At 30.6% G+C, this 12,419-nt stretch overlaps 1 protein-coding gene across 1 annotated transcript; it reads left to right on the forward strand.

Annotated features, from left to right (window-relative positions):
• The first annotated feature begins 289 nt into the window (after positions 1–289).
• Positions 290–12,412, forward strand: LOC112683322 (cysteine dioxygenase type 1). The gene is made up of 4 exons (XM_025554315.1): positions 290–420; positions 5,718–6,419; positions 10,805–10,974; positions 12,269–12,412. The coding sequence occupies exons 2-4, from the start codon at positions 5,759–5,761 to the stop codon at positions 12,305–12,307; spliced, it is 870 nt and encodes a 289-aa protein (XP_025410100.1). The 5' UTR covers positions 290–420; positions 5,718–5,758; the 3' UTR covers positions 12,308–12,412.
• Positions 12,413–12,419: the final 7 nt, after the last annotated feature.

The raw sequence follows: 12,419 nt of genomic DNA on the forward strand, positions 1-12,419 counted from the left end.
TTGAAGAGATTGGGTAGGTTCCTAGAATTTAATTCTAATTTATTGTATGCAAATGTATTTTAAAACAATTATGTTATTATTGAGCATTTTTTCAATATTCAAATAAATCTGCAATGATATTACGTAAGATTTTTTATGAACATATTATTGGTTAAACAAATAACCAAGTTTTATAGTGACGTATTTGATACTTGAAATTAATCATAAGGTACTCGTAATTAGTATCATAAAATTGGTTTACAGATTTGATAAAAACATGATCGGAATGAATGACCATACAATTATATGAATACGAGTGTGTAGTTACGCGTAAGCAATCAAACGAATAAGGTTAACCAAGAATTTAAATTGTAGAACTCAACGGTATTCTCGTATATTCAATAAACGCAGAAGTTCCATTCGTATATAACAATTTTAAAGGTAATTTTATTTTTAATTTATAATTTTTACTGATCTTACTTCTAGCAACAATAATTTTATTAAATAATTATGTTTTTATTTGTGTCGACTAGTAATAAAAATGTATAAGAGATAAATCGATAATATTTTTGATAGTTATTCTATGCTTATGAGAATTGGTCGATGACATACACTGCACGGGAAAATATAATATATTTTATTTAGTACCTACAATATTTAGAATGATATTATTGATTTAAAATTTTTTTGCAAATGTATAGATTTTGTTCTCATGACTTTTTTATAATATATTTATTTCCAAGCAGAAAATAATAATTATAATATAAACTGATTTAATGTTGATATATTTATAATAATTAATTAGTAGAATTGACAGTAAATTTACAAGGATTTAAACATTCACACTGTTGTAGATAAAATTTGTATTTCTACCAATGACAGTGGCTCATAACTTGTATTCAACTCAAATTTTAAGAACCATATAATAGTATCTAAAAAATTATAAATGAATAATAATAATAATAATATTTTTTTATTATTGAGGAATTTTGTTTACCTCATAGTTCTATAATTTATTCTCTATAACAGTTATAGAGTGTAAACCATAGAGGTATTATTTATCAATCATTAAAAAAACGAAGACATAAAAAATGAGGTATATTTTTAAACATATGAAAACTCAAAAAGTATAAAACTAATTCAATCATATTGTACATCTTTATAGTGGGTATTTATTTTTATATAAAAATGACTATACTAGAGAGTTCTTTTAAAGACGTATGAAAAACCAATATTTTCAATATTCTCTTATCCCGGTGATTCAGTTCTTATGTACAGGTATATATGAACCCAGACTTGAAAGCATTCAACAATTTCCAGCAATAACATAACCTACATCTAATATTTATTATATTTCTTAAATATTTTTTTAGAAAATATAATAGTAGAATGTATTTATACAAATAAACAATTTGTTTTTTATTTCACAAAATATGAACTTCATTCATTTTATTTTATTTATATAATGTCGCATAAGTTTAACAATGTATTATATTTGTACTATGTTGCTTTTGTAGGTAAATTATATTTAATTTTATAAATAAAAATTACAAAATATAGATTAAATAATATAATAAATAATTATTACGTATATTTACGAGACAATTGTATACAATTTATAAAATGTTATTGTTAAATTGCGTTATCCAACTACCTATACAATTTATATTTATAATGACGTAAGACGAACATTCACGCCGACACCATTTTGTTGCTTATTTTATTATTGCCCTTATTAGAAGAACTACGTGACTATCATTTTTACAATAATATCATCTAATTAGTAAATGTAAGGCTCAGTAACAAAATATACTTACGACTAATAATAGCAATCTTAAAAAGTCGATCCAGCGCTCAAAGGCCGCGCAGATAAGATTAAATATTACTTTACTACTATTTCTATTATTATATAATTTATATGTTTGTGATAATTTTCCTAAAATCTTCAAACCTCCAAACATAGCTCTAAGACACTTATTACTAACATACAATTAATTTCTTCCTACTGTTCTCTGTTAATGTAGTACTCTTCATATGGATATATTTATTCGTTTTTGTAATTAATCTAATTGTAACCAATGGCCATAGTTGACGGTTTTTTTTCGAAATTAATAAAAAAAAAAAATGTATATGTTTGCTAATATAAAGGTGTATAAAATAAGAAAACTAAAGTGATTAAAAAATACTGTACTGAAAAAGTAATAATGATTATTGCATACAACACTCTGGGAAGTGTTTCATCTTGATCATTCCACGTGCGGGATGTATGATAAAATGCGTTTAATAACACGCTGGCAACCAACAGGTGTAATATACTTGTTTATTTTAAATATGAATGCCAGAAACCATTTTGTTTAATAGAACGTCAGGTTGATTTTTAGTGCAATATTTCACTTTGGGTTGAATACTGGTAGTCCGAGCAACGTGCATCATATTATGTTACAGAAGCTTCTGTTTGAATTTTATACGATTAGGTCATTTTACATTTGTAGTCTTATTAATCAAAAGCATATTATTTAATACCAACATTATGTAATTATTCCATTTGTTCATTTATGGATTTCAAAACATATATGTTTTTTAAATCAAATGTGCAATAAATTTAATAATTATAACACACATAGGTAGACCAATATTTATGTTTCATACATTTATATATAATTTATATTTATTTACTAATATTTTGTATGCATCATGTTTTTATTATAGGTAAGTCAAAATAATCAACAAAGTATGTTTTTATAAAATAAAATATTGTTAACATTTTAAAAGTGTGCCGGTTTACTTGTTAAATAGTTTTTATCTTTGTCGATTGTGTTTATTTTTAATAAAATATATTTTTAATAATAGAGATCAATAAAGGTCGAGACATATAAAAATGTAGCCATTCTCGTTAACTGGATACCTAGGCTATAATAGTACCTTTATTATCATGATGCCCATGTTAAACAGAGTGTCCTGCGAAGACATAAACATTGCTAATAAAACCGAGCAAAACCATATCTTCGTAGGACACTCAGTGTATAGGTATGTGTATTCATAAAAATTTGCTGGCAATAATTATTGCTTCTTGAGATGAGAAGATAAGATGTAGACTTTTGCAGATTAAAATGGTTCATTTATAGGTTAGCAAACTTCAAGTAATAATCAATTTATATTTCATGACTTTAGAACATGCACGATATGATAATTATAACACTTGGGTGTTATAATTGTATTATATTTATGTATTTTGTATTAATAAAAATGTATTTTAATTTCATTCAGTACCTGTATCAAATTCACAAAATCATTTTATACTTTCACATTCCAGGAAAATACGAGTACTAAACATGAATTCAAAAAAAGCACATCGCATTACAACATAGAGAGGGGACTTAGACCTTTATCAGTGTGAATTCAATACTTCCCCCTACTTAAAACCGTCTCAATGATAACAATTAATTTCATTCATAATTCACAGTATGTAAAATTTAAATGTGTTGTTAATTTTAATTTATAAACAAATTATGATCGTGAGGAGAAAAACGTTGACACCGTATGTTTAAAATATATAAAGAAGCTTTAGCCCCTCTCAAGTTCTATAATTCTATGCAAATGCAATACAGTTTACAAAGTATAATTGCAAGATCTAAATGTTTAGTTTGTGTGCAAAGAAGGAGATTTTAAGTATTAAATATTACGTCTCAATAAATTAAATTTATCTGATCGCACACAAAAAGGATCGTTGACTTGAATATACTATCTATAAATAATAACGCATCAATATAATATTATGTTGTAAACACTTTTAAATGTTTATAAATGTTATAAATAATAAACGTAAATAATCATTTATAAACGTTATATAAAATTATAATTTTCGTTAAACAATTATTTAAAGACTATATTATTGTGAGTACTACATGGGCACCCAATCATTAACTCGAACAACGAAACACACGACCTATTTTTTGATATGATTTGTACACATTTATGATGTGAGGTGATTTTCTATGCCGTTTGCATCCAGTGCGCTACAGAAATATATACTTTATCGTTTATAAAAAAAAAAAACCTCTTCAATAATAACAATTTGAGACGAAGAAATGAATTTCCATTTAACGGTCGCGCTTATTATAGTATTTAAAGAGCATGCTCGGCTTGAAAGTGGTGTTGAATTATACGGCAAAATTGCAGAAATATCCGGGTGAAAGCTTGCAACTAGTTTTATTATAAATGTTATTGATCACGTTAATTATACGCGCGTTAAAAAACAAGAAAACACACTCGCGTATGGGTGTACAACTACACATTACGAGAAATTTTTATGTTTTTCTTTGGGTGGAGTATTTTCGCAATGCGAGCGGGGATAATTATTCTAACCCAAATCTGCGATTAACAAAATATAATTTATCACACGTTCTTAAATTTTTTTGTAGCAGGAGTGCCAAAAGGAATTCAATGTCTAAATTTAGGTCCATCCATTATTTATACCGCCGTTTTTGAGAATCACTGTATATCCCAAAAACTTTTGAAAAATGTTGGTTAACCTATTCACTAATGGGATAAGGTTTTGAATTTCTTTCCGAATAAAAAAAATTGCAAATGTGCAATATTTTCGACGTCCCTTTTCTATTATACCTTTCCAATTCGAACAGTGCAGACATACGTAAGTATTTGACCGATTCGCGCATTACTACTGCGACACTGTCCCACTGACTCGGCACTGACGCCCGTTGTAGGCATGTATGAAAAATTTTACAATTTTGACTATTTGTACACCCACTACTATTCATCCCATATTATTTATGTTTTATGATTATTCACTAGAGTCAAAATAATGAATATAATTAACGAGCTTTGGTAGGGTACATGATTTTCTTATCAACAATAATAAATATTTTATTAGTAATTGCTCAACCATCGAAACGGTTTTAAATCTATATCTTTGTAAAACATTATAGTGAGAAGGGCAATGGACCCTACGAACAGGTGCGTGCACAAAAAATATTTTGGAGGAAGTTTTAGGTTGTACATTTTTTTATATTTTATTATCTATAAACTACTTTTACTCTAAATAAAAAACATTAATAACTTTCCTGCATTTCGGAGGGGGGGGGCTTAACCTCTTTAATCCTTCCTTGTCTATGCGACAGCCCACGAGTTTCTGAAATTGTATTTTTTCGCGGGTGGTTCATCATGAACGGATTTTTCACCGAAATCGCGTTCCTAATTGTGTATCATCCAACCCGTTAACACTAGCGTCCATCACGTTTTTGCTGCAGTTCGCGCGTCCAACGATTCCCACAACTATCAAGGGAGGGGGTCGAACCAGTACGGGAGAGGGGATGGTCATCTGAAAAATGACCCACAGGGCGGTACAGAACGAACGTGATATAAAAACTAGTGCGCTTTGCCGCCGATCCGATAACAACCGCTACGCCGCCGCAGCGAAGTGCACGCGCGGCCGATATACTGCACCACCACTATTATTATCATCATCATCTTAGCACTGTTACTACACTATCATATTATCGCCATGGTCGTCGCAAGAACGTGCCGTACACGTGCGATATCGTTGTCGTCACACGGCGTGTAGTACACGTGAAACATCGCAACCGGTGCCACCGCGCGCGTGGCTCGGACGCGCGATCGTGTCGAGTGGTATACCGAAACGTGATACGCCAGATATAATAAATTCGGACATTTTCTGCGAATATTATCGGAACGTTCACGTGAAAATTCGACCGTTGCAGGGACGTCCGTGCACCGCAGTTACAGTATTGCGCACTAGACCATGGAACGCCCGTGCACCAAAAGGAAGGACGCGACGGCCGGGGACGGGGACGGGACGGTGACGAATGCGCGTCTCCCGTGGCCCGCGAAGGTGTCGCAGTGCGATCGGCTGCGACCGCGGGACGCAGACGACTGCGGTTCGGCCGTGAGCGCCATAAAGGGATATTGCGTGGACCGGAACCTGCCCACCAACGTGTATCGGCCGGTGGGGTGTGGTGGCGGCGGGAATGCGACCAAGTTCCGGCTGAGCGATCTGGTGGATGAGCTGCACAGGGTGTTCGCGGAGGACCGCGTCAACGTCGAGTACGTGCAGTATCTGATGGAGTCGTACAAGAGCGACCCGGCCGAGTGGCTCAAGTACGCGAAGTTCAACAAGTTTCGGTACACTAGGAACCTGGTGGACGCGGGCAACGGAAAGTTCAACCTGATGGTGCTGTGCTGGGGCGAGGCCCACGGGTCGTCCATACACAACCACCCCCAGTCAGACTGCATCATGAAAGTGCTCGCAGGCAACTTGACTGAGGTGCGGTTCGCGTGGCCCGAAAAGTCTTCGACGGCCGAACGCGACCACGAACACGATTACGACTACGACCAGCAGCTTCAGCCTATGTGTGAGTTAGGACGAACGGTACTGGAAACTGACAGCGTTTGTCACATTAACGGTTAGTGTGGTTTTACCTTATAATTTCATTGTTGCAATACCTGCGTGGCGTAACATACCTAACCTGTTTCGCGGTTCGATACGGTTGTTTCGAACAACCCGTAGTGGTGTCATCCCCAAGGGGAAGGTGGCACCTACACGATCGGCCTGTGCACTCGCCACCCCGTCACTTTGTACGCTGTCTATTGTTAAAATGTGTCTCCTGCGGTCAATTTGTACCATGACAGGTAGTAAAGTCGTTTTGACTAATCCTTCACGAACCCATTGATATTATATTCTTCATTTTATCTCATCGTAATTGTATACGAAATGTAATGATTTCCTTTTTAACACAATGAAACACACGTTTCAGAAATACTCGAAACGAAATTTTCATAGGATGTGACCGACGAGACTTTTTTTTTGTGCAGTTCACTTACTCTAACAATCAGATTACTTATTCGGCGAATGCCGATAAGGTCCTAAATTGTGTACTGATAACCATCTATATAATATAGTTTTTTTTTTAAATTTTGACCACAAAAAAATAATTATAATGCTAACAGGTAGTTAATTTACCATTGCTTTAAATATTATTAAATACTTTTAATACATAGGAATATTTCACAAGTAGAAAATGTTATAGTTAAACTAACTAGAAAACGTCGAACAAATAACTTGTTTACGTAGTTGTCGAATTGAAAAAAATAAAATAGAGGAGCTCAGTCATACAATTTAAAAACTGTGTTCCAAGTGCGCAATTATTTAACACAAACTCCTAGAGGGCTTCATCCCCCAACTACAAACCTTACAAATATTTTGAATACCACTTTTCAGCTACACGAATATTTAAATTCACAATATTAATATCGATAATACCAAATTATCTCTGTATATACCACACATTACCAAGAGCACCTATAAGAAAACTCTCAAGGAGGGGGGGGGGCATTTTAATTTATCAATCTATTCATAAATAGGAATGACCCATGATATAGGAAAGAGTTTACAATTTTACATTATACTATTACATTATATGTATCAAACTGGAAGACTATAAAATAATTATTATTTAACCAATTTACCATAAAAGTAATTTATTGAAATTTTTATTTAATTAATAATATAAATTCGACACTTAAAACATTAGTTATATTTATTAAAATATTAATTTACAAATATTATATAAATATTATGGTTGTACATACACACATATATTACCGTATTTCTGGAGATATACAATATTTTAAGATTTGATAATTATCCATAAAATAGAAACAAAAAAGCGTACTGTTATTTATAGCTGATAACCTGATTTTCCAAATTAAATAAATATATTTTTCATAAATCAATTATAGATTTTCATATATTAAATTAAATTTTTAAGTTCTGTTTAAATAAATATTTTCTGATCATAATAAACAATTTTCCATTATTTTTGACATTTTTCAGGGGGGACATGTCCCTCCCTTGCCCCCTCCAACATGGGCGTACTTGGACAATACTATTTATATTTTTCCTGAAATGAAGATTCCATTGCTTATCATAACTACCATATAATCTTTTATTATGTAAATATATTTTCCCGTGCACCTATATAGGTACTGAGCGTAAATACGATTATATTTACCACACATTCGAATTAATTTTCAGCCAATTATACATACATATATTTGTATATTGCTAAGCGCCGGTCGCCAGGACAACGCGTACTCCGTGTCTGCATAGCACGATTCTATTTACAACCGTGCTGCGTAGTCACTAGTCGACCGAACGTTATTTCGGCTACCATAGGCTAGACACTGATAAGTGATAGTACTAGCGGAGCTCAACGTGTTAATAAACGGAAAAAAATAATATTTTTTGATGTTATTAAACGAGTCCATCGTCTGCTACGTTTTAACAATAAAACCTATGTCCATCTTCGATGTGTTAATCGTAATATTCGTTATAAAATTTACGTAAATTGAAATCCACATTTTAATAAAAATTATTTTGGACATTAGTTAAAGTGAACATTCGTGGCATCCTCTTGTTCCAGTGAAAAAATATAGACGGGGTGCACAAGAAAAAAAAATAGTAGATGAATCCGTTCATCTGCGCACCCCTCCTCCAATTCGAGTACTGTATACGTAAATCAAAGTTTTCTTCTTCCTACCCACTATCATTGAATAATATTATTTATAATAATAATCGATGCAACTGCGTACTAATGTATTTTCTAATGTCCCTGCACAAATGAATGATTTTATAATAAATTTCCATCGAGCGATCAATTCAGCCTTATTTTCCATGGAGTATGAGCACCGTAACTCCTTGCTATAAACGATATTATCAACAATTTTTCCAAGGCTTAAGTTCACAGAAGTTCTTAATTTTAATTTTATCAGTTTGTACTAATAGGTTGTGACTTAAATATTATTTCTGTAATACACAAATAATACCAAATATAGTAATATCTATAAATACAAGTGCATAATATACTTAACAGTTAACATCATCGAATATCATTAAATTCAATATAATCTATTGAAACGTACGTTTTATAAGACGATTTTATATACCTATACATTTTTTCGGTTAAGGTTAAAATCAACAAAACTATTTTTATTCTATACTATGATTTTTAAAATCAATTTGAACAATATAAAAATATAAATAGCATGACTCTAACACTCGAACAACTTGTTTTACGCGTAATGCACATTCACATACCTACATACTTTTACACGTGCGAAAATCATGACAATCAATACACATTAAGTATTTTTTGTTATCGGTTCTAATCGGAATACTCAGCAACAATAATTGCTTAAATAGGCGACAAAAATTATTATTTATTTAATAATAAGGCAATAAAAAAAATGTGTATACTTACAAAATATTAATCCTGTTCTTTTTTCTGGACCGTTATTGATTTACCTATAATTTTTGTAAAAATCTTAACAAATTACGTATATAAAACATCACTAACAATATTAATGTCACAGTTTTACTTCAAATAATTTTTCAAAATCGATTTGGAGATATTTTTAATCTTTAAATTTTCAAATGAAATTCAATAAATTGAATTTTGTTGATCTTCGTAGAATTGTTTGTGAAAACTGGTTTTTTACGTCTTATTAAGCATTATACCATAATATGGTGAACATTATACTATAATATGTTATGGTTTAATGTTAATACTATATCACATATGTAAAGTATAATAACGGTGAACAGCATAAAATATAATTGAATTCATGTAATCCATTAATACCTACGTTTTATAAAACAGTTTTAATGCAGGTAATTAGTATGAATTATAATGTTGGGCAGTAGACAAGAAAACGAAATCTAGGATGAGCTTAGAAGATATGATACTGGTATAAGATATATGTGGAGTGACTTAAATGGAAAGAATAAGAAATTAGTACTAAAAGATAGTTTGGGGTAAATAACAATCGTAAGAAAAATGAAAAAGAATAGATTGAAATGATTCGGAAATGTTACAAAGAGAAATGAGACGGATGTAGTGAGAGGTTTCCTGAAAATAAATGTATAAAGGATCAGAGAAAGAAGAAAATCTAGATAGTATTCGGATGGAATTGAGTATGATAACACGAAAGAAGTCGAATAACAGGTACAAAATATTGCTATCAAAATTGTTTTCGGGAATAGATTAATAAATTATTTTGGTTTAAGCTTAAAATTAACGAAACTTGATTATTTTTATTTTATATTCTGATTCTTAGATTACATTTGAAAAAAGAAGCATTACCCTAAGGCTAACAAATTGTTTTACACATAACACAAATTCACATACATATTTTTACACGTGCCAAAATCATGACGATCAATACGCTTTAAGTATTATTTGTTATCTATTCTGATTGTTATACTCAACAACAATAATCGCTTAAATATGTGACAAAAGTTATAACCTGTTTAATAATAAGAATGAAAAAATATAGAAGTACTAAATTGCGTTGAACTCGGTACTTTGTTTTTCAATTTTGGTGTATAATAATAATTAAACGCTGATTTTTGTAACCATAATCATTTCGATGTTTTTCAATTTAGTATAGTTATTAAATCGTATTACAATATAACACTGGCTTGTGCTTGTAATCAGTCCCTATATTCTATAATTCTATTCTATCGACTTGGTCGGTTAGAAAATCGAAAATAAACTTCGATTTAACACAAATGAGGACGTTAGTTATAGATATTTGTTTCGATAGATCATCACTCATAATTTCATTGGGTAAAAATGTATATTTGAAATTCTGCTAGTTCAACATTCGATCTGAATAATTGTTCATTGTAAACACGAGCATGCAACACTGAGACATAATAATAGTATACAAAGATATGCTATGTTGTACAGTTTTATTGGAATTTGATCGACTGCCTCATGTTTTCTAGATTCGATGGGATTACATCGCGTGGAAAATGACAGTCATACTGACAAGGCCGTAAGTTTACACTTGTATTGTCCGCCGTTCGAAGAGTGCTCCACGTTCAACCAGCAAACGGGTCACGAGATGAAAGCCAAATCAACGTTTTGGTCAATTTATGGCGAAAAGGTTTCTAAGGTATAACATACAAAATACTGTTCATGAATAACCGTGTATATTATATTACGCCTTACATATATATGTAATATTTTAACAAAAAGTATACGTATGTGTATTCCATCATAAATTCTGGACAGTTCAAGACATTTGTCTTTGCTGGGACAAAACCGAGCATCAATTTTGTACAAAAGGGCAAAGCTATTGATAAAATACGCATTTTTATTTAATATGCCTGCGTACACTTCATAGCAGTTAAACGATGAATTTAAAATAAGTTTAAAGGTTCTTTGAAATTCAATATTGCCTGATAATGCCTCGCTGTGTTAAAAAAAATATATTTATTTTTATTTTTTTAATACTTATATAGTAAATTAATATAATCAACTATGAAATAAGATAAATAAAGAAATTCAATGCATCTATTTATAAATATAAACGGATCAAGTATTTCCGTTTGTAATTGTAAGGTTTGTTTATATTAAGCAATACTAGTCAATTAAATTTTTTTTATAGTTTAATAGAATTAAAAACAAAAAGAAATAAAACTATATTTTCACCATAAACAAACCATAAGAATTATCAACAAACATTGACACCCTGTAGTCATTAATTTCAAATTATTTCGAAAACTTATTACACACGAGATGTAGAACATGCAGTGCTGTAAAGTATAAAAGTTTTGATTACTAGTGTTAAAATAATTTTTATAATATCAAATACTTTTTAAATTAAACTAGTTAAGCAATTCATTTTTAAAATCAAAACAATTTTATTTTATCCTCATCTTTATAATCATATATTCTCAAGCGTTGTTATCTACTCTTCTAGTCGCTCATATTTTACTTTTATGAGTCTTGACTCTATCTTACTAGTCTTAAATCGTTTAAAAACATCATACTCCATGTTACGAGTACATTTCCTCATATATAGATTCGTCATCTCGTTTAAAATTATGGTCTTGAAAAAAATATGAATTATATTGGAAGATGATATAGACCAAAGAATTGAATGACTTTATTTTAGTCATAAATAAGATTAAAAGATATATTATACGAACAAATGTGAGAAATTGAGACCAACAGTATTGTAAAATGTAAAACTTCTACGAATATAGAATTTTTTTTTCTCACATATAAGATATTAAATATATACAGCGTATTAACTTCTAATGAAGTCGATACCTTAAAGAGCATTTAATTTTTTAGGCAATTATAACTGCAAACATTTTTATATTTTTTATACAAGTGTACATTGTAATTTATTGATTAGGTATATATTAATACGGTTTTTAATACTATTGTTTTTTTTTCAGAAACGGGTGTTGGAAGAACATATGCCAGATGATAACTAAATGTGAACAGTGAAGTCATACGAGTATACGTGTTTTGCCTTAGTAAAATTACTATTAAACGATAAATATTTTGTTATACTTAATTATCCTATATTTTAATATATTTTACTAA

This window comes from Sipha flava, unplaced genomic scaffold (genome assembly GCF_003268045.1).
Source record: "Sipha flava isolate LNK unplaced genomic scaffold, YSA_version1 104_pilon_pilon, whole genome shotgun sequence".
NCBI lineage: Eukaryota > Metazoa > Arthropoda > Insecta > Hemiptera > Aphididae > Sipha > Sipha flava.